Genomic DNA, 25,459 nt, shown 5'->3' with positions numbered 1-25,459 from the left:
GAGAAAATCTTCAAGCAGACGATCCTCAGAAAAATAAAGAAAGCAGTTACAACTACCACCCTCGTAGCTACTTCTGCCGCGGCAACATCAGCAGAGACGGCGGCACCGGTTACAGAAGAACAGCCGGAAACAACAAAGACGGAACCGGAAACAACAAAGACGGAACCGGAAACCACCAAACCGGAAACTCCCGTCGAAGCCGTCGTCCTACTGGCAACAACACCAGCCAGTAGTTCTGAGGAAATGACTGCTTCATCTCAAGCAAGCGACGCCTCCCCTGCAGAAGACATGCTCCTTGAGGGGGAAATAACTGAAATGCCGCCCCCCACCACCAGAAACATCAAAGACACCACCATTTCTGGTGGTGTCTTTGATGTTTCTGGAAATTGATGCTAGCATATAACATCGGACTATTGTTCCTGCAAGAAACCCACTTCTACCATTTCAGAGATATGCAGGAACTTAATCAAAAGTACCCCCTAACATCCTATTGGAACTTCGGCCCAACACCACTCAGTGCCAGAGTTGGGGGTACTTATACTAGTTCCCCTCCTAGGAGCCTTTCACAACATACAAAGGGATGCAGAACTAAGAATTCTCGCCATAGACTGGAAGTACCGGGGCTGTACCACCCGGTTTCTCAACATCTACGTCCCAGCTCATGCACCTTTTAGACCAGCGTTCTTCCAGACCCTTAACAACTACCTCTATGGCACCCATCCCATTGTCATGATGGGTGACTTCAACTGTGTGGCAGACTCTGTCCTAGATAAAGTAGGGGGGAACCCAACATCAGGAACATTCGGCTATAGACATTTGGAAGTTCACCTTCGGAATGCTCAGCTCACCGATGTCTGGCGACATCTGAATCTCCACACCCGTGACTATACATGGTTCGGCCAGGGTGTTGGCACTCGGCTAGACCGAATTTATCTATTGCCATCACTTCTTTCAAGAGCCGAGACGGTTTGGCACGTTAACATCAGTAACAACATCACGGACCATAAACTTATAGCGCTCAGGTACCACCATCTAGAAAAAGTGGAAATTGGTCCGGGCCACTGGAAGTTACCATCAAACTTCCTTGTCCCTTTTCTCAGCCCAGCTCCAATATCTCTGCTCCACCTGGATGCAGGCGAGCTGGGATTGGGACACCTGGGCGCAGTTCAAATCCACCATCAAGAACAGAATGATTCAATGGAGCCAAGAACGTGCTTACCTTTACAGATCTCGGCTCCGAGATCTCTATAAAGAAAGGAGCTGGTTCATAGCCAGCCAATGCCAAGGAATACCATGTGACAACATCATCTGGGAAATTAACGGCAAAATAGATGCCAAAAAGCAAAGGCAAGCGAAGGAAAGGAACTTTAAAATAAGAACACAGCTGCGCTCAGAAGACAGGCCATTGGCCACCTTTTATAACAGGCGCTTCACAAAATTCAGAGAGGAGAGAACCATCCTGTCCATCACGGAAGGTAGCAACATCTTCAACAACACACCTGACATCCTGTAGGCCTTCCAGAGGCACTACAATGAACTTTACACAGACAACAGTGCCTCTATAGACTTCTCCTCCTGGACCATTCCAACACACGGTGAACATATCCGAGCAGGATTGGTTTAAAATAAGAACACAGCTGCGCTCAGAAGACAGGCCATTGGCCACCTTTTATAACAGGCGCTTCACAAAATTCAGAGAGGAGAGAACCATCCTGTCCATCACGGAAGGTAGCAACATCTTCAACAACACACCTGACATCCTGTAGGCCTTCCAGAGGCACTACAATGAACTTTACACAGACAACAGTGCCTCTATAGACTTCTCCTCCTGGACCATTCCAACACACGGTGAACATATCCAAGCAGGATTGGATGCTCCCTTCACGGCGTCCGAAATAACAACGGCCTTTAAGCAATGCCGAGCCAAGAAGGCGCCTGGTCCAGACGGACTGAGGTCACAGAGTTCTATCATGAGGCATGGGACTTCATCCTCCCAGCTCTACTGGCACTTTTTAACATCTTCCTGAACACCGGGAACGTGCCAGGTGAGTTTATGGAGTGCCATACGGTATTCATCCCCAAGGCCAATAGGGACCTATCTCAGATCAAGAATTGGCACCCAATTAGTCTCACCAACATAGACTACAAGATCCTGGCCAGAGTCATCAACAATGGACTCAAAGTGGGGATGAAATACGTTATCAACAGCACTCAAGTGTATGGCATCCCAGACAGATCGATAGAATTCAATCTGTACCTTATTAGAGATCTGCTCCGTCTGGCATCCATTAAAGAACATCCAATGGCATTGCTTTCACTAGACCTCAACTGAGCGTTCGACAGCATCTGACATTCGTACTTGTTTTACATCCTCAAAGAAGTTGGCGTCAACAGTGGCCTCCTTTCCATTCTTCAGGGAGGCTATAACAACAGCTCCACCTGCCTCCAAATCAACGGATACTCAACTGACCCCATTATCATCAAGAAAGGGGTCAAGCAAGGATGCCCGCTCAGCCCTCTTCTTTTTGCTCTGGTCCTTGAGCCTTTTCTTCAGGTAGTCAACAGCTCTCGTGCCGTTAGAGGAATACCACTCCCGCTCACCACGGAGGAATCCAAGATAACAGCATATGCGGATGACGTGGTGGGCACCCTTAGGGACAATGACTCCATTAGGAACCTTTTTAACATCCTTGACAGGTTCCAAATATCGGGATTAACACCTAATCCCGATAAAACACAGTTAAAAACATGGAGTCTGGGACCAGGATAACATCCCCCTTGGCTTAGTCCCTAAGGAAGATCCCATAACCATCTTAGGGGTACCCTTTATGGCCCAGCCTGAAGTCGACGAAGACAATCTCACCACCAAGATCGTCGATAGTCTCAAGGATTGGAGAGTCAGACTGCTGTCACTTTCCTCCCGGGCCATAGTGATAAAAACCATTGTGTGCCCAGCGTACCAGCACGTCGTCAACATCACCAAGATCTCGGAACAACAAGAGATTCAGCTGTACAGGAAACCCCTAAAGTTCTTCTGGGGCAACTTACATCCGGAGGTTGAAACCACAATCCTTCAACTCCCAGGGAAGCGAGGGGGGCTTTGGCCTCCCAGTTCTCAAGACACGATACCTGAGTAATACTGCTTTTAATCTGAACAGGATACTGCAATCCAACCATCTTAGCAACCATCTTGTTCGGTATTACTTGGGTTACAAGCTTCCCCTCTTTGGTATTCCATCCCACCAAGGAGCCAAGGCGGAAATTGTCCCAGAGTATTACAACCAGCTCTGCCAGATCTTACAACAACTTAGCTCTTCGGGTATAGACATTACCAACATCCGGAGCAGCAAGAAATGGTACAACACCGTCTTTGACCATCTCTACACTGATGCTCCGGACCTGGGGGGCCGTCGACAACAACATCCTCTTCGGCCACCTAGCAAGACATCGTGGCTACCTGACGAGGAAAGATCTAGCCTGGAGGATAGCATACCGCAACCTTCCAGTTAATTATAACATCTGGAGGTTCCGTAACACCAGGAACCCCTTCTGTGACTTTTGTCATGGTGTGGACAATGTGGAGCATGCTTTCTATCAATGCCCAGTCTCTCATATCATCTGGAGGAGGCTGAGCGGCATGCTCTGCATTCCACTCCTAATGCAGGACCAAATCATCTACTTGCAGTTCACACCACCAACAAACAACAGGCAGAGGTTATTGATCTTCGTGATCAATGAAATCAAGTACCACATCTGGAAGGTGAGAAAAAACATGCCAACAACATCAATCCTCCCAGCTGGTTGGATATCTCCCGAATCGTGCTATATTGTTTCTACGGGTCAACTCGACGTTTCCCGATGGTCGAAAAAGAGACTCTAGGTGAGCAGAAATTCAAGAACATCTGGTGCTCTCCTCCTCTCCTGTGCACTTTAAGAGGGGGAGTGTTCAAGTTTGCACTCCTTTTGTTATAAACATCTACAATGGAGTGCATCATAGCTCTGGTCCATCTATTTGAGGTTCTCGTCGCAGGTCTCCCACAGAGGGTAATTTGGTTGCAAACTCGGTCAGGGAAGGCCAACTCCATGCGGTCGACCCGGAATGGGTTGATCACCTGAGTGCTGATTACTCCCGTGGTCTTGGTTGAACAGCAAACCTACGTGGCTTACAGTGAAAGAGTCAAACATCTGGGAGCTCTGAGCTCGTTAGATGAGAAGTATTAGCTGAGGCCTATTTCTTCTTCTTCCCCCTCCCCACCTGCCCTTCTCTTCCCATCACATTCCTTACCTCTCCTATTCCTCTACCCTTCCCCCCTTACCTCACCCCCCCACTGTCACTGCCTCTCCCTACTTTCCCTTCACTTGAGGGGGCACTCTGATCCCCCCCTTCTATAGGCCAATGATGAGTTTTCCTTCACTCTTTCACCCACGGAAGTCCGGCTGGTATGGAGCCTCCACGTGGGTTTCCTTTGTTCGTGGACGTTACGACTGAATGACCAAGAGAACTTACCAGTCAGGGACAAAAGCCCAGCAGATCCTGATGGTGGAAAACTACAGAATAATTCCAGTTGAAGTATAGAGGGAAATCGTATAGAAATCCCGAGGAAGTGTGAACAAAAGCGATAATATAAGGTAGTTGTCTGACGAAAGAATTAAAGTGGCCTAAATAGAATATCCAGCAAATTGGTAAGGTGAAAACTTTATGTCTACTAACTAAAGAATTGAATGAGAAGATTTTAATGTGTGTGCTAAGAGACATTTCTTTGAACTGTTGCTGATTGATATTTGGAGGAAATTTAATAGTGTCTCATAATTGTGTCTTGAAAGAGGGAGAATTATGATTGTTCTTGCTTAAAACTGAGATATATGTAAAATTTGAATAGGATTGTTAAGGATAATCTAGAATGGAATTTGATAAGTATTAAGAAAGAAATTTTAATGATTAGAGTAGAAATTTGAGATTAAGTGACTAAATGTTAGTATTTATGGTTCTAAGATAGAATTTAATGAAAAGGGGATAATTAACTATATGTACGAGAGTTTAATGATGTATATAAATTTCAGTTGAATGATTAACTAAGTGCTTCTCAGTGTAATATATGAATTATAACTGTAATTAAAATGTTTTGTTTTAATGTGAATATTATCTTGCCTGTATCTGGATCCTACTGCACTTGCCCATAAAATATAACGAACCACACAAGGGCAAGAAACTGTATTGGTTAAGGTCATGACTGCATGTCGTAAATTTATAGCTGAGAAGAGTGAACGCTGACTGTGTTCTATCTCCTTGGTCCTACATTTAGTATATCCTAGGATTCAGGGTGGTGCAGCGTATACAAAGAAATTTTCTCTGAATTTAAAAAGGGAGATAGAACCAGTGCTGAGACAAAGAAATTGGCATCTGCCATTTGCATTTCTTTGTCTCACAAAACAAACAGCTTCACTCTTATCAGGGATTCGGCCAGTAGTGTAATAGAGATAAGAAAGGGCACATTAAGGGTAGGAGATGACACAACAATATTCAAAAAAGGAAACAGAAAGGATTGCAGAAACTACAGAGGAATATCCTATTAAATACATGCTATAAAATATATCTAGATATAATTAAAAGTGAATTAATACCATGGGGCTGAGGAAGTTATTGGAGAAAAACAATGCTGCTTTAGGAAAAGCAGATCTTGCACAGATCCCATGTTTACAGTCAAACAAATTATTATTATTATTATTATTATTATTATTATTATTATTATTATTATTATTATTATTATGATTCAGGCCTCCATGGAGTCAAAAGACTCATTGTGGGAGGTCCTTCTTAGAAAACACAAAGTCTATCATACCACTGCTTGAACCCCTGCCTGTTCATGCTCTCACCCTATCATGCAATGCATTCCACGGTTCAACCACGCTCATGCAAAGAAACCAATCTTCACTCTCTTGCTCACAGCGTCCTTTTGTAACTTCCAGGGATGGCCCCTTGTCCTCTCTCCTTCCCCCTGTTCCACCAAGCGAAAGAAATCCCCAGTGTCAACCCTGGAACTACCTCTCAATAGTTTAAAAGTCCCAATCATATCACCTCTCCTTCTTCTATCTACCAAACTCTGCAGTCCACATTCCCTCAGCCGATCCTCATAACCAACATTGTATAGTCCTGAAACCATCTTTGTTATCTGCCTCTGTACCCTTTCCACAGTTAATTTATCCAAAGTGTATAACTTTACAATTACTAACATTAAACTGACAGCCATTTTCGCTTGCTAAATTTTCCAGCCTATTCAAATCATTTTATAAGTGCTGAATATCAGTAGCATCCTTGATTGTCCTGCCTATCTTCACATCATTGACAAACCTGCCAACATATATGGCCTTCCTAGATTATGAGAAAGCATATGATCAAATCAAGAGAACAAAATTAATCAATATACTGTATGAATTGAAAGCTCTACCTCAAATCCCAAAAGTAATAGCAAATATAATGGAAGAAAGCTATATTAAAATATAGCTTTCTTTAAAATATATAATATATTAAAATTAATAATGAAATAACCAAATAAATTAAAACCAATAGAGGTCTCATTCAAGGAAGTGGATTATCACCAGTAATCTTCAATATATATATAGAAAAAATTTCAAGAGAATGGAGGAAAAACAAAATCATAGGAATTAAAATAGGAAATAAAGAATTAACTAGTCTATTGTATGCTGATGATCAAGTTATTTTTGCTGAAAATGAAGACCTATTACAGAAAAATCTACATGTATTGAACGAGACAATAGAACAGTATGACATGAAGATCTCAATAAATAAAATGAAATCAATAGCATTTCAAGGTAAAGAAATTAAAAAATGCAAATTAGTCATCCACAACAAAGTAATAGAACAGTGAACAAATTTAAATATCAAGGAAATTACATAAGTCCCAATGGAGAAATTGGCATTGCATATAAAAAGGAAAAATTCCCAGCAGTCATTGGAACATTGAACAGACCCTTCAATAAACAGATGTCTGAAATAACCCAAATAAAACTATATAAAATAATATAAAAGCCAAACCAATTCTGAAATATGGCAGCAAAACATGCACTTGTGGAGAATGAGATAAAAGACAAGTGGAAACTGCAGAAATGAAGTTCCTAAAACCGCTCACAGGCTATAAAAGAATAGACAAGATAAGAAACGAAGAAATAAGAAAATAGTTATCCATAATTAACATGACAGATGACATCACAAACTATAGAAAGAACTGGAAAAACCACATAGAAAGAATGAATGAGGACAGATGGCCAAATATTGCCTGGAAATATAAACCAAAGGGACACTGATCAAGAGGAAGACCCAGGAGGAGATGGGCAGAAGACTTTTTAAACCCTTTTAAACCACATAGAAAGAATGAATGAGGACAGATGGCCAAATATTGCCTGGAAATATAAACCAAAGGGACACTGATCAAGAGGAAGACCCAGGAGGAGATGGGCAGAAGACTTTTTAAACCCTTGAAAACATTACAGGCAAACAATTGCCTAATACGGGAAGCCAAGATGAAGAAGATCTACTAGATGGTTCAGTTTAAGACATTGAACTTGCCTTGCTTCTTCCCATTAGCTTCTCTTACTCCTTTCAACAGATATATAGTAGTTTTTATGAATGAAGCATATTTACAAATGATATATTTGAGATCTGCATGAAATGTCATTTAATAGACACTGACTATCAACATCAACATCTCACAGATATCACATCTTTCATATGATGAGAGATGTGATATCACATCTGTGTTTATGGTATATAGTCCCCAACAGTTGATGTTGGGGATGATATATCCTTTTTTACATTTAATTAACTGTGGTAATTCCTTGCATGAATGAATAGCATATATATGTGTGTGTGTGTGTGTGTGTGTGTGTGTGTGTATACAGTGGTACCTTGGATTGCGAGTAACTTGGTCTGCGAGTGTTTTGCAAGACGAGCAAAATTTTTTAATAAATTTTAACTTGATAAACGAGTGACGACTTGCAATACAAGTACTGTATTACCTATACGCTTTGTCTGTCAAGCGTTACGTGATCACAAGCTGCTCGGGATTATGGGTAATCATCTCGCGTGTGCGGTCTCGGTCGGCATACCTCATTCGTATAGTCAACATTCGTGCTAGCGTTGTGACCACATGTGTGTGCATAAAGCATTTTTTTATTTTGTGTCCAAATGTAGTGACTGTTCTTTATTGACTGTACTATGACAATGGCCCCAATGAAGAAAAGGGTTGAAAAGGAAGGCAGTAAGAAGAAAGAGATGATTACGGTGGAAGTTAAGAAGGAAATCATCAGGAAGCAGTGCACGTGCACACGCACACACACACACTGATTTTGATAACAATGAAAATAGGCTTTCTATATATATATATATACAGAAAGAATCATCATCATCATCATCATCAAATTCCTGATATGTACCCGCAATGGGTGTACAGGATAATTATGATAATATTACATGATAAGGTTACACCATTACTAACTTCTGATCATCAATTTTCCTCCAAATTAATCTCTTATCTATCAAGATTCCAATATTATCAGATTTTATATTTTTTTTCATTTAAGGCTCTTTTTACTATATCAATCCATCTATATCTTGGTCTTCCTCTAGGTTTTTTCCCTGCCAATCTGGCAAAGAACACTTGATTTGCTAATCTTTCCTCTTTCATTCTATTTAAGTGACCATATCACCTGAGATTAGCTACTAATACATTCCTGAATATTAACAATGACAAGTTCTTTCCTAATATCCTCATTTTATTGATATTGCCATTGATGCCATCTGTTCACTCCCACTAAATCTTTTTCAGAACCATCATATCAGAGGTCTCCAGTCTTTGATCAAGTGTTTTATTTCTAACCCAGCTCTCAGATCCATAAGTTAAAATTGGTTTGAACATAGTCTTGCATTCAGCTAATGTAATGTTTTGACTAATTGCTTTCTTATTCCATATAAATTTATTCTGATATTAGATTTAATACCACTTTCCTTCATAATGTGATCCATATAGATAAGGAATGACAGTGGAGATAATGTGCACCCTTGTCGCACACCTGATTTTAATTCAAACCATCTTCCTTTACTTCCTTCAAATCTAACTGCTGACTTACAGCTTAAATAGAGACTATGTATGGCTTGATATAATGTCCCATTTACACCATATGACTAACTTTTCAAAACAAAAAAAAAGCAAAAATACACCCATTGGAATATAGCCACCTGGAATGTGAGAAGTGTCCACCACAAAATCATAGAACTGGGCCAAGCACTAGAAGAAAGAAATGTAAAAATAGCAGTAATTACAGAATCTAAAAAAAAGCAGAGAGGAACAGACGAAACTGAATATTATATCTATATATACAGTGGGGTAAAAGCAGAAGAGAGAGCTAAATCTGGTGTAATGATCTTTCTACATAAATCTCTTAGAAACAATATAATGCATTACAACTTTTGGAGCGATAGAATAATAGAAATGAGAATTAAAATAGACAGAGGCTATATGACAGTAATTGGAACTTATGCACCTGAAGAAGGAAAAGAGGAAGACTCAGAAAACTTCTACACCTAACTGCAGAACATATTAAATAAGACCAATCCTAAGGATCACATTTTGGTAATAGGAGATCTCAATGCAAGAATTGGCAATAAACCATATAAATCAAACATAGGACCTATCGGAGAACTTAACCGTAATAGAAATGGAAATAGATTAAGAGATTTTACTATAAGCATTAACCTTAAAATAATGAACCTTCTTCAATAAAGACATCCACAGATACACCTGGGAAGCAAGAGACAGAAGAAGCATTATTGATTACATAATCAGCAATATCAAAATGTCAGAAATGATAATAGATACAAGAGTATACAGAGGATCTGAAATAGAATCAGATCATTACCTTTTAATTGGAAAAATAAAATGGGAACCAAGATGGAAAACAACAAAAAAGCACAAGGAAAATAGAAATTTTGAATCTTTCAAAGTTAGACTTTTGGACGACAGTAGTATTAAAGACTTGTACCAAAAAAGAATAAAGAACTGGATGACAAGTATAAAACAAAATCAGAACATAGAAGAAGAATGGTCAAACCTAAAAACCATAATGACAAAAGCTGCAAAAGAAAGTTTAGGAACAAAGAAAATGTGGAAAAGAAAAAGAGGCCTTAGGGACTTGGATGATAAAATTAAATGCATTATTGAAGAAAAGAAAAAAGCATATAAAAACTGGCTCAACCTAAAAACAGTAGAATCAAAAATCGAATACAACAGAAAAAAAAAAGCAATAGCAAAAGCAGCATGCAGGAGAATAAACAGAAACAGATGGAACAATTTTGTAACAAAATTAGAGAGAGACTGTATGCTCAAAAGACCTAATGCATATAAAATCCTCAAAGATCTAAGTAATGAAACTAGAGAAAAAGCAGATATTAATACCATTAAAATAGAAACATGGCAAAATCACTACCAAGATCTATGGTATGATGAAAACATTCAAAACAGAAAACTACCCTTTGTAAACATCTCTGATAACTTGGAAAACATCACTCTAGAAGAATTAACAGAAGCATTAACCCAAAGCAAAACAGGAAAGGCTCCAGGAGAAGACAATATAAACTTGGAACTTATCAAATATGCAGGACTTGAATTCTCACTCAGGTTACTTAACTTTTATAATATGATCTGGAAAGAAAGAAAATGCCCACAAGATTGGACCAAAGCAATAGTTATTCTCATCTACAAAAAAGGACACAAATCTGTTTGTAACAATTATCATGGAATCAGCTTACTTAGTACCTGTTATAAAGTATACGCAACAATCTTAGCATATAAACTTAAATGTATAGTAGACCCAAAATTAATAGAAGAGCAAAATGGATTCAGAAAAGGCAGCTCTTGCATAGACTCTGCATTTACGTTAAAATTATTAATTGAAAAACACAGAGAAATGAACATAGAAACATACATAGCTTTTATAGATTACACCAAAGCATTTGATAAAATTATCAGAGAAAAACTATGGGAAATCCTAGAAGAATATGAAATACCAAACCAACTCTTTAGAGCCTTATATAATATACATCAAGATAATAAAATATCTGTGAAGTACAATAATTCAACATCAAGCTGGAAACCAATAAATCGAGGAGTACGTCAGGATTGCCCTCTCTCACCAGTTTTATTTAATATATACATAGATAAAATCATAAAAGAATGGAAGATAACTAATGAAGGAGGATTCAAGATAAACCGTAACACCAGATTAGCTACTCTTCTTTTTGCTGATGACCAAATAATCCTTGGAAATAATGAAGATGAACTACAAAAATCATTATGCAGTCTAAATAATCTGATAAAAACATATGGTATGGAAATATCAACAGACAAAACAAAAGCATGGCCTTCAAAGGTGCTAATCCAATAAGAAGCAAAATAGTAATAAACAACAAAATAATAGAACAATTAAATACATTCAAATATTTAGGTTGCACAATGTCATATGAAAATGAAGCTGATATAGAACTAAAGATATCAAACTTTTTAAAAGTAACAGGCATTATAAATAAAATTTTTAAACCCAATTATGTACAAAAACACACACGAATAAGAATCTACAATACAGTTGCTAAACCAACCATACTTTATGGCAGTGAGATAAGGACAATAAAAAAAGCAGATGAAAGAAGAATTGAATCATCCAAAATAAAATTTCTGTGCAGAACTGAAGGAGTCACAATAATGGACAAAATGAAAAGCAGCGAAATCAGAAAAAAACTTGGAATTACAGCTTCCCTAAATGAAAGTGATTTGCTATAGAGAAAAATGGAAAGAGCACATACTAAGAATGAATAGAAGCAGAATACCTAAACAAATTCTAAATTACCACCCAAAAGGTACTCGATGCAGAGGAAGACCCTTAAAAAGATGGAATTGAGTCTGGAACAGGCCATTTGGCCTATAAGCCTGGAAAGGAAGAAGAAGAAGAAGAAGAGACTAACTTTTTGAAGAACTTTCCTCTTGGCACTTTATATATGTCTTTTCCAGATCAATAAAACTTACATGCAAATCTTATATATTCCCAAGATTTCTCAACTATTTGTCTTAAAGTGAAAATCTGAATCTTCACAACATCTATTTGTCCTGAATACAACTTGTTCTTGCACAGGTACTATTGAGAGCTCTGCTCCAATCATCTAGTATTCAACCATCTGACCAGGCCTTCTGAATTATGCAGTGTAGCCACTGTAAAATGTTTATACCTCAATATTTGAGCATTTCTGGCCGAATTTCATCTACTCGAGATGCCTTTCCACATTTCAGGTTTTTCTGTTGTGAGTTTTCTACCACCATGTCGAAACTGCTTGTTTCATTCAGCAGTCTTTCAAAGTAATTGAAAGATATCTAAAATATTTTTATCTTCAGTTTTCATTTCACCTTTATCATCTCTGATTCCTTTTACAGTATTCTTTCCTCCATTTCTAAGCTTCTTCAATAGCCTTCAGAACATTTTGCCACCTCCCTGATATTTACTTTCTCTGTTCTTGCCGAAGTCCTCTCATGACTTTTGTTTAAGTACTTTTACACACAGATTAGCTTTCTTAACTCTCTTTCGGTATCCCTTCTTCTTTTTGGACTTCTTCTTTAACTTCCTGTATCCAACCATGGTATTTTGATTTTTCTATCTTTACCAGACAACCTCACCTCATTCTTCTCTGGCTGAATCAATGAATGTTTTCTTTGGGATTTGCCATTAAATCTCCAAGGTTTGGTTCTTGTTTTCAAACTCTCATTTTTTCTTCAATGATGTTTGTGTATTTCAGTCTACAATACAAACCTTAATTCATTTTAAAACTTTTTACACACTCTTCTTTTGAATATGAAATTCAATTTTATCCTGCTCAAAACTAAATAGTGATCACTTAATATTTCAAATCCTCTGTACATATAGGGAGAAGGGAGATGAAATATACATGTATCATATCCAGTATTTATTATTTACGCTTTGTTTTCATGAATACGATTTTGATTTCCATTATTTTTCTAGGGTATTCAAATGACCACTCGCAAAAGATTGTGTGCAATTAAAGGATTATCTGAAGCCAAAGTTGAGAAACTCAAAGAAATTGCTTCTAAACTTGGGGTTAGTTTTAATACTTTCATATAAATAATATTAATAATATTTCATATAAATAATATTATACTGTTCATTCATTTTTATCTTGTGAAAAAAATAAAGAGTTGACAGAGACCATGATTTGATAGATTTTGAATGATTCATAATTATGAATCATTCAAATGATTTGATGAATCATTCAAATCATTCAATTCATAAATGCTGTGTTATGCAAACAGTAGAGTCACCAAATCTCTTGACAACATTATCTTTTTATAATAATAATAATTATTATTATTACATGACACCTTCAGGGAGTCCAAAGACTTATCGAGGGGAGGGCATCTACTCTACAACTCTCTGTCTCCATCACTCAATCCACCAACTACAACTATTTTCATCATCTACACCAACGCCATCCATTGCCGACCACCACCACCACCGCTAGTATTTTCACAGACAAGCACAAACATCCATGCCCATGGCAGGATTTGAACCCACAGCTTTTTGGCTGGAGAGTGGATATGCTAACCACTTGGCTAATCAGGCCGGCATAATAACTCATCTTTCCTCTCCCATTCTATTTAAGTGACCAATACCACCTGAGATTAATCTTATTTTCTTGGCATCATGTAAATCGCATTAATATCATGATAAGACAGTTAATCTTATCTGTATAATCTACAATGACTACCAAAGTGTATGTTCTTTATTTAGCTTGTCTGTTTTTTGTAGGATAAAAATCTTTGCCACTTCTATATGAGGACCCACTAATGCATCTTTAGTTGGAAAGTGCATATAAAGGTTCTTTGCACCACAGATAAGATTTGAACTTAGTCAGTTTGACAATTTGACAATGCTGACAGCATTGTCAGTATTGAGCTACAAAGGTTCTTTGTAGAGCTACAGAGCTACAAAGGTTCTATGGCTAACTGTAACCTCTGGTCTTCCTTGGCATAAGCATATTAAAATTCTCAACGCTTCCATGCATCCATGATATTACATTTTTACTTTCAGTCAAGATACTGCTTTATCATTGAACTGTTGGTAATGGTATAACATTACCAGCAGACACACCCAATATCCATCCAGTCATTGAATACTGGCTCATTACAGTATTCAATGACTATTATATAATGATGCCTTTTACAGCTCCCTAAACTTGGTAAAAAAAAAAAAACAAGAGGTAATTTATATTATGTTGATTAATGACTCATGAGTTCAGTTTCTGCTGCTTGCAGTTGCAAAAAATATTTCCATGGTATTAGAAATTATCTCTTTTTTGTACCAAGTTAAGGTACAAAATGAAATGCATCTCAAGTTTACCCTGATGGATACTAAGTGAATAATCATTATGGTTGACTTAAATTATCCAAAAATTGATTGAATAGAAGAGAAAGCTCATGATAAGAATGAAGGAGATTTATTGAGCTGTTGTATGACAACTTTCTTGAGCAGCATGTGAAAGAAGGTACTTGAGATAAGTGCTAGATTTAATCAGGGCTCCCTGGAGTCTCAGATAAAAATGTGAATGCTACCAGTTGGCAAGAGTTATCATACCATACTGTCCTGGGAAGTAGCTACTTATATGGGTGTTCTAATTAGGGCAAGTTGCATGCTGAAGTATAGAGCTAGGAATTAGGACAAACTCAGGAAAATACAACCTTCCTATCAGTTACTGAATGAGAAAGGATATTCACAATATGTCTCTAGAGTTCAAAGAACAAATAGGATGGAGAGAAAATATATGCAACCTTATTATGCAAGAGATCCATAAGAAGAAGATTATGTGGAAAGAATATTGTAAAAATATGAGTAAGAGGAGTTATGAAATGCATACAGCACAGACCAGAAAAGTTACATAAATAAAATTAAAGATACCAAGAAATTATATTCTTGGTTTAATCCTTTATCCAAGTGTAAGCAAACAAGTTTGCACCTGAACTATTTTCAGGACTGGGGCAACTCGTATAAAGAAGATAATGACGTCACATCACTTGCCTTAGTATCCCATAATGCACTCCCACTCACACTGATGAGATCTCAATAAAGGTCAAAACTGCTATGGGTAATGACCCTTCCATTAATGCATAGCACTATACACATCCGCAAGGAGATGTGCTTTGCATTATGGGATACTAAGGCAAGTATTGTGAAGTCATTAGCTTTTTATATGAGTTGCTCCATTCCTGAAATTAGTTCAGACACAAACTTGTTTGCTTATACTTGGATAAAGGATTAAACCAAGAATATAATTTCTTGGTATCTTGAATTTATAGTATAACCAAGTGGAGAAACTTACAAAGGAACAGAAACCTATAAACAAAGGCATATGTATAACCCAAGATGTGTGGAAAGCTAAATCAGAGTATGAAAAGCAATTGGCTGTGTAGTCTAAAGGTGACCTGAAAGAATTTTATCACTGTACTGCAAGTAAAAGAAAAAAAGGAATGTGGAAGAATAATTTTAGTTAATGAAGATAGTACCCTCGTGTGAGAAGTAAATTAGATTGTTTAAATGTTAAGGGCTCAGTTTGCTAAGATCTATCAACCAGATCTATGTAACACGGTCCTTCATGTTACCACTACACTGGGTGAAGAAGGTGGTTCAACTGCTCGTGCACTACCTGGATATCATTTCAGCAATGGGGTCAGATGGGATATCAGCACAGGTGCCAAAGAAATATTCAGCTGAAATGACTTAGCCCTTGACATGTTTGTATATGTTCAGTTGTTTGCAGATGATGTGAAGCTTTTAAGGAGGAAGGACAAAGGACCATCCCTGGAAGAATAATCCAGAATAGTCCATTGGAAAGATCCCACAAGAATGAAATGAATGTATGATAGTTCCATTGGGTGGTGCAAAAACTGTGTCTAACTATAGATCTGCTAGTATCTCTGGTGGTGAAGATTTCAGAGAAATTGAAAAGAACTCACATAAGGAAATGTGTTGACAGACAAGCTATACTTTGCAAAGAACAGCATGTGTTTACTAAAAGGAAGGTCATGCTTTAGCAATTTGTTCATATTTCACAATAATGTTACAGCTGGATTGGATAAAAGGAATGGATACAGTATGGCACTGTTAGACTTTGATGAGGCATTTGATAGGATACCATGTGAAAGGCTGTTGCATAAACTGGAGAATATGGACTTGGAATATAAACTATTGACTTCACTATTCTGGTCAAAAAGGGAGCACACATGCCTAGTAACTGTGCGCATAAAACTTTTACTTACAGAATTTCTAATTTGCAGTCAATAATTTTTGAATGTACAATAAAATGAATATATTATATGTCAGCTGTTTTATTTAGTAAACAAGCTAACAAAAATGCATTGCATATTTTGCTTTCTACATTGAAATTACAAATATTATTTTATTATTATTATTATTATTATTATTTTGGACTACTCCAGGGAGTTCTTAGACTCATCGAGGGAGGCCCTAAAGATCATGTCCATCCACACAACTATTCGACATTCTCACAGTATCTATCATACTTTGCCTTGAACTCGCTCACTGTCATAGCACCCACAACAGACTCTGGCAGCTTATTCCACTCATTTACCACTCTAAAAGTAAAGAACCCAGCTCTAACACCCCTGCTAACCACACTCTTGCCCAGCTTCCATAGGTGTCCCCTAGTTCTCCCACCACCAGTCCTGATCTCAAAAATATTCTCTGAATTAATCGTATAGAATCCCTTTAGCAATTTGAATGTCTCAATCATATCTCCCCTTTTCTGCCTATCAACCAGTTTCTGCAACCCACAAATCTTCAACCTGTTCTCATATGGTTCATTCCATAGACCTGCTATCATCTTAGTCACTCGCCTCTGGCTCCTCTACACCTCCTCCCCATCAAGAAAGAACTGAGGTGACCAAATCTGGGCACAGTAGTCGAGATGAGGTCTTATCAGGGCTCGGTACAGAGGTACAATAACTTGTTTTTCTCTGCTCGTCAAGGTATTTTTCAACAACCAAGTGAGTTGATGAGCTGATTTAGCTACTTTTGCAATGTGCCCCCCCTAAACTTCATCTCCCTATCCACCAACACTCCCAAGTCCCTGGCCTCATCAATCTCTTGGAGTACAGTTCCACCAATGTGGTATACTGCTGCTAATCTTTTCACCCCAAAATGCATAACTTTACATTTTGTCACATTAAATTGACATCCATTCTCCTTAGCCCAGAACTCCAATCTATCCAGGTCATCCTGCAAGACTTTGACATCTTCTGCATTCACTATCGCCCTACCCAACTTTGCATCATCAGCGAACAAATGAACTGTTCCACTTAGATCCTTCCCTATATCGTTAATGAACAAATTAAACAGCAGTGGTCCAAGAACAGAACCCTGCAGCACATCACTAGTCACAGTCCGTCTTTTGGACTCTACTCCTGAATAAACTACTCTTCGATGTCTCTCCATCAACCACCCACCTATCCATCTCACCAACCCTATATCCATTCCCATATGTTGTAGTTTACGGATTAGAATTCCATGTGGTATCCTGTCAAACGCTTTTGCCAGCTCCAGCAGTATCACTGTAAACCCATTTCCCTTATCCAGTTCTGCCGTCGCCTTGTTATAAAACTTGAGCAAGTTACTGAGGCATGATCTACCCTTCACAAAGCCATGCTGTCCCCTGTACAGTATCTCATTTTCATCAATCCATTCCTGTATTTTCCCTTGACTACTTTCTCCAAGACCTTGACAACAACTCCTGATATGCTGATCGGTCGGTAATTTGCCACCATGTCTTGGATCCTCCTTTATGCAAATACAGCTGACAAATATAACTACAACCAGTAAATATAAAAATACAAATAAAATCATCACATCATATTTATAAAGGCATCATATTGATATAATACCAAAACAAGCCTTAAAGTACAAGCCATTAGGAAAAAGAAAACTAGGACATCCTCTTAAATGATTCAACGATGATTTCTAAGACCGGAACAGGCCACACTAGGCCTAAATCCTTGATATGCATGATGATTATGATGATGATGATCATCATCATATTTATAAACAAAGGCATATGTATAACCCAAGAGCATAAGCTCATAAGCACATATTAATATATGTGGGTTATAACATGTACAGTTACATAAATCAATCATCATCATCATCATCATCATCAAATTCCTGCCATGTACCCTCAAGGGGTGTACAGGATATAATAGTTATACATAAAAAATTTACATCATTACTAACTTCCTATCTACAATTTTCCTTCAAATCAGCCTGTTACTTGTCAAGACTCCAACATTATCAGATCTTTTATTTCTATCATCTAAGGCACTTTGTACAGTATCAATCCACCTATATCTTGATCTTCTTCTGGGTCATTTTCCTGCCAACCTGCAGAGAACACTTGTTTTGCTAATCTTTCTTCACCCATTCTGTTTAAGTGACCATACCACCTGAGATTAGCTCTGCTAGCGCATTCCTGGATGCTGACAATATCAAGTTCTTTCCTAATATCCTCATTTTTGATATGATATTGCCATTGATGCCATCTGTTCACACCTCTAATCTTTCTCAGGACTCTCATATCTGCGGTCTCTAGTCTTTGGTCAAGTGTTTTACTTCTGACCCAGCTCTCAGATCCATAAGTTAAAACTGGTTTGAACACTGTCTTGTATACAGCTAATTTAGTGTTCCGACTAATTTCTCTCTTATTCCATATGAATTTATTCAATTGACTTCCTACCAAACCATCTTTGTTGATTCTGTTGTCCATTTCCATATTTAATTTACCAAATTCACTAAAAATAGTGCCTAAGTAGCTGAAATGTTTTACTTGTTCACAACACATTTGACATCTTCAACGATTCTGTCTATTTTCATTGTCTTTGTCTTTTTATTGCTGACCTTCATACCATATCTATTACAACAGTTACTCAATTAGTCAGGGAATCTTGCAGACTTGTAGCAAACAGATTTATTTAGAAGTATAACATCGTCCGCATAAAGCAAAGAGCTGACATTAACATCTCCAATTTTGATATCAGGTTTAATACCACTTTCCTTCATAATGTGATCCATATAAATAATGAATAACAGAGGGGATAATGTACATCCTTGTCTCACACCAGATTTAACATTAAACCATCTTCCTGTACTTCCTTCAATTCTAACTGCTGACTTACAACTCAAATAAAGACTAAGTATTGCTTGATATAATGCCCCATTGACACCATATAACTGTAGCATATTGAAACTATAGCATATTGATTAGCATATAACTGTAGCGTACATAAATCAATATTATTGTTATTATTATTATTACAATTCAGGCCTCCATGGAGTCGAAAGACTCATCATGGGTGGTCCTTCCTTCATTGATTGCAACATTTGTGAAGAGGGTTGAGACTTCAGAACTTACTAATAAATCATCTTTTTCCAGCATGCTGGCTTTGATTTTGTTTACAAAGTATTGTGTGTTTTTAATATAGGAGATTATTTATGAATATAATCCAAGATTCTTAATTATAGTGGCCTAAGCAATTCAAGATGTAAGAGAGGTGTATTATACAGCTTATGTATAATAATGACAGAAGTATTCAAAATAAGGGCGAGGAGTTTTTGGCATTGGTTAACTCAATTTGGACAAAAGTTATAGACATTAATGACCAAGGATGATATAATCATATGAATACAATGCAAAGGATATAGTACCTTCAAAGAGGAAAGAAGGAACAGGATGGGATGAGGGTTTGGCTAATGATAGCAGAGTAATTGAAGCCAAAAAGAGTAGAAGTACATCAGGAGAACAGAGATGCAGATGGCAGTTCATTTGAGGTGTTATGGAGGCCAACAGAATGAAATATATAATTCGATGCTGCTATAATCCAGGAGGTATAAGGGAAAATATAGATGACATGAATTGGCAAATTGTGATGACTGCAGCATGAGTAATTATTATGGGGGATTTCAACTATGGGGACATAGATTGAGCAGAGGAATGGTTACAGGGAGGAAAGGAAATGGAATGTATATAGATGCTAAAAGATAATTCCTGAGGCAGCATGTAATGGTGGGGACACAAGATTCAAGAGTGCTGGATCTGATCACAGCCTAAGAGAACTTAGCAGTAACCAGTCTAGCTACATTGCCTCCTCTTGGTGGAAGTGATAATGTAGTCTTGACTTGGGAGATTTCCAGATATGAAAACTTTTCTATTCAGAAGAGATATATGTGTATCAAAAGCAGATGATTATGACAAGCTGAGGAGTCAGCTGTCAGCAATACCATATCATAAGAATTTAGAGAGGGAAACATAGTGGTGGTATATGGAAGGTAGTCAAGAAATCTTCGAAGAAAACAATGTTGGACTGTATACTCCGATTCAGAGGCACAAATCAGGTAGGAGTTAAATGGATGAACAGCAACGTTAAACAGGAGTTGCAGACAAAGTAAAAGTTGTGGTGGGAATATAAAAAAAAAAAGGTGATCAACATGCCCATGAGCAGTACAAGGCACAAACAAGAAGAGTAACCTGTATGGTAAGGAAGGCCAAAGCTAATTATATGAGAAATCCTAAAAGAGTTCTCTCACTGTGTCAGAAATAAAAGTGGGAGGGGGGGGGGAATGACTGTGGAAGGATGACTTTAAAAAAAGTGGTGATGGTTGGAAGGTAACAGAAGCAAATCAAATAGTTGAATTACTGAGTGAGTATTTTGCAGTGGCATAACATCTAGAGCAGTGGTTCTTAACCTTTGTAAGACCGTGGTCCAGTAAATTCTATTTTTATAAGATGAGAGCCTGGTCCCAACAAATTTACTCGTAAATACCTTTCCAATTTTTTTTAATTTCATACATTAAACGAACATAAGTATTAATAATTAATTATGACATAATCATAAAGAGTATTAGTACACTTAAGTATACGGTGTGGCGTGTTGACAAATATAAAATTACATTTAAATTAGTTATCAATCACTGGACTACAAGATTTCATTAGTCCAGTGATTGATAACTAATTGTAGTTTCCTCAGGCCAACATCATTAAATTAATTTGTGCTGATTTTCATTGATATATACCTCTCTTGTTGAGAGGTAGTTACAGGGTTGACACTGGGGAGGTCTTTCGCTTGGTGGAACAGTGGGAAGGAGCGATGACAAGGGGGCCATCCTTGGAAGTTGCAAAAGGAGCTGTTTTCTTTGAGTGAGGAGTGTTTTCTTTGCATGGAGGGTGGTTGAACCGTGGAATTCATTGCCTGATAGAGTGGTGAGAGCAAGAATGGTCAATGAGTTCAAGGAGTGGTATGATAGACTTTGTGTTTCCAAGGAAGGACCTCCCACGATGATTCTTTTGACTCCATGGAGGCCTGAATAATAATAATAATAATAATAATAATAATATCCCATTCTGATCACCACAAATTTATAATATTATTATAAGTACTTGTGAGTGAATGCAGACTTTTTCTCCTGTGTGCTGGTAGTTTTCCTCTCCTTTTGTACATTCTGGAGATCACTGTGTAGGCTTGAGGCGGATGAATCACTACTTGTTGCATCACAAACACCTTCTGTATGAGATTTCTTAACACCAAAATTAAACAAAGTCCCTTGTCTCTTTTTCATATTAAAATTTAAATCTGTAGGCCTATTACTTTTAAAAAATCATGGCACTCAGGTTTCGAAACAAGCACTTACACACTGCAATATGAACTTGTGAAGAAAGTATTCAGTATTACTAAATTTGAGAACCAGATACAGAGTACCTTGATCTTCAATTTCAGTGGAAAAATTTTCTTTATACTTCCTTGCTGATTGATCACTAACATTTGCAACACAGATGTTATTTTGTTCAGCTTTGAGAACAGAGGATGTGCTGCTCATTGTTGTAATTGGCTTGCAGGTAATTTTTATGAGCGGTCATAAACAGTGGTATTCCTTTTCCCGAATGTTGAAAGATTTCGATGTGTGAAAATTAACAATAATTCATGAAAACTTCCATGTTTAAAAACACATGGCTTGGTCACTGACTTTTGCTACACAGATGTTATTTAGGTGTTCTGGGTCTGTCTGAGCTTTTACGACACATTCGCAAATATTATTCTCCTCAGAATATTATCACTGTAAAATATTTATTCATGAAAATTGCTTAGAAAACTAAAATGACAAATTCCAGGAGAACTGGTCATGGCCCGGCAGTTGAGAAACACTGATCTAGAGGATGATGTTGCAATGTCAGATGTGACATTGACTGATTGTAGAACAGAAGTTGAAGAAATGCAGGTGCTTAAAAAATTGCAGAACTTCAATGCAAACAACACGGCCATGGACTTCGATGACATATCAACCCATGTATGAGAATGTCCAAGGCATTAGTAGCTCCTCTGACCAGGCTGTTTAATTTTAGCCTGAGTACTGGGAAGGTGTAATGGGGGTGAAAAGAGAGCAAAATAATTCCCCTGCATAAAGGAGACTCCAATACAGAATTAGCAAATTACATAACAATCAGCATCTCAGGAGTTGTGGTTAACGTATAAGAGAAATTGGTGAAAGACAGAATTCAGGACAAAGTGGATAGGTATACAATACTCGATAAAGGACAATATTGTTTTGTCTTAGTAATTTGCTTACTTTTTTATAATAAAGAGACAGTGGAGTTAGATAAAGGAAATGGCTGCTTTGCAAAGGCATTTGACAGGATTCCACATGAAACTTTGTTGATACATGGAACTCTGTTGCATAAATTGGAGCAAATGGGAATGGATATGAATCTGGTGATTTAGATTAGAGGGTGGCTGATGGACAGATATCAAAGAGTGGATTATGGAGGAATGGAATCCAGGAAAAGTAGGTGATTAGTGGTGTACAACAAAGGCTTATTACAAGTCCTCTCTAGTTTAATTTGCACATTGATTATAATATATAAAGTGATTTGATAGCAAATATTCAATTATTTGCTGATGATGCAAAACTGGAAGAGCAATAGGAAGACAGACTAGCAGTATGAGCAAGAATGAATGGCTTCCAGTTTAATGTGGCTAAGTGTAAAGTTATGCACATTGGGAAGAAGCGATCACAATCTGTGTACTATATTGATGGAAGAACTGGGTTGCAGGAAACTAACGAGGCCAGGGACTTGGCAGAAGTTTAGTAGGCATATTGCCCTGTAAACTTCATCTCTAAATTTTGCATTATGTGGTTGTTGAATACAGTAGCAAGCAGGGATAGAGAAGTTATTGTTCCCCTTTATAAAGCTGTAATAAGACCACATCTGGACTATGACTGGAAAATTTCGACATCTGATTTTGTGAGGATGAAGAAGTGGTGGAGAGAATCCAGAGGTGAATGGCAAAGATTTTAAAAGGTATATTGATTGCTCCCAATATCTAATCATGCCAAAGTGAATGACTTTACATTTACTGACATTGAACTGACATCCACTTTCCCAAGCTCACAATTGTTTCCATAGGAATATGGAAACAATTTGAAGATTTGTTGGCTTTGAAAACTAGCTGGTAAGTGAAATAGAGGAGACATGATAGAAACATATAAGTTATTAAAGGGGTTTATAGGATTAACACTGAAAACCTTTTTCATTACATGGCAGGAAGGTAAAGAATATCATCCATGGAAATTGTGTGAGGGTGTTTAACAAGAGTGCTTGGATTAAATTTTTTGCTTTTAGATGTGAAATTTGGAATTGTGAGCTTGGAAAAGTGGATGTCAGTTCAATGTCAGTAAATGGAAAGTCATTCACTTTGGCATGATTAGATATTCAATGTCATATTATATTGGTGGGATTATGCTAGAAGAAACTGATGAGACTAGGGATCTCGGAGTGTTAGTAGATAGGAAGTTGAAGTTCAGATCATTTCAGGTCAGGAATAGATGTAAAGATAAGGATGTCATTTTACTTCTTTACAAGGCCTTGATAAGACCTCACTTGGACTGTTGTGTGCAGATTTCCGTTGTGATTCTTATATAGTGGAGAGAGAGTGCAATTAAAAAATGATATCAGGATTGTGGAATACTTATTATGATGACAGATTGAGAATGTGTACACTGTAGACACTAGCAAACAGGAGAAAGAGCGATATGATTGAGACTTACAAAATTTTGAAAGAGCCATACTGGATATTAGTAGGTGAAATTTTTCATTTGTGGAGGGTGGTGAAGTGATGAGAGGGCATCCTTAGAAGTTGAGAATGAATGCTGTCAAGAAAGGAATGAGAGTGCGACTTTTATCTTATAGAACGGTATGTATGTGATTTTAATGGATTGACATTGGATGTGGTGAGTGCAGGTAGTGTGAATGAATTCAAGAACAGGTATGACAGCTGGTACAGATAATAGTATTAACAATAATAACATGAGGACCAGACATCTACAGAGTCAAGACATATTGTGAACATTCTCCAGTGTCTCACACACAAAGTTAATCAAACTGTGCCTTAAACTTCCAGTATTTCTGCACTCCCAGCAATACATTTCACTCTGCAACCTCTCTTCATGCAAATTACATGTTTTCTCCTCCTTTGCTCACATTCTCCTTATATGGCTTCTAATGACTGCCTCTGTTCAACCCCATCTCCTGAAAGTATGTTAAAGATTTCATCCATATTTCCACATTAATCTGGTAAACACCCATTACCAACTTATATGTCGGAAGCCATCTTAGTCAGTCTTCTTTGGACCCTTTAAAATATATCCTTATCCCTCAAGAAAATCAGAGGACCAAATCTAAACCAAGTAATCCACATGATCTGATTAAGGTTGTATACAGTCACTTCCGTATTGGATTTATGAAAATTGTCTGTAAGGAAAATTAGTGCTTCATATGCATTAAGTTTGATTCATAAAGAGATATATTGTTTTGAAGATGAGAACTTAGACTGTCATGGCATTGTTAACTGACCCTGAAATATATACAGTTATTTCCACTATTGATATTCATAATATTTTGATATTACCTCTAATGTGTAGGAAGAACAATTTAGGTGAAGCCCTATCCATACCTCAAGGAGTTCTTGAGTTTTAATCTGAAGAGCTTATGAACATTATATGAACATTATGAATATAATTAGCGATTTATATATTTTTTTATTTTATTTTTTTACAAAAGTGCATTGAATCTCTGCTTTCAAACAGACTATAAGTATGAATCACATTGCAATGAATATCTGTAAAAGTCTTTAGGGAGTAAGTAACATTTAGTGCCATTTAAGACTTCTAGTAAACTTACATTGTTTACTGAGTGGACTGGAGAAAAAAAACAGTATAATCTGCCAGTTACCCAATCATCAAAAAGTGATCCTTCAATGTTTCAAACCATAAATCA

General features: G+C 37.4%; 1 protein-coding gene across 1 annotated transcript in view; it reads left to right on the top strand.

Moving 5' to 3' along the window:
- LOC150103052 (meiotic recombination protein DMC1 homolog) overlaps positions 1-25,459 on the top strand; it is a 320,619-nt gene that overhangs the window by 45,986 nt on the left and 249,174 nt on the right. Inside the window, exon 5 of the mRNA XM_090397700.1 lies at positions 13,078-13,173. Within this exon, the coding sequence (XP_090253826.1) occupies positions 13,078-13,173 (96 nt within the window). The remainder of the gene's footprint in view (positions 1-13,077; positions 13,174-25,459) is intronic.

This window comes from Typopeltis vanoorti, chromosome 9 (assembly GCF_054136105.1).
Source record: "Typopeltis vanoorti isolate ZY-2024b chromosome 9, IOZ_Tvanoo_1.0, whole genome shotgun sequence".
Classification (NCBI taxonomy): Eukaryota; Metazoa; Arthropoda; class Arachnida; order Uropygi; family Thelyphonidae; genus Typopeltis; species Typopeltis vanoorti.
This window is presented reverse-complemented; position numbering and strand designations above follow the sequence as displayed.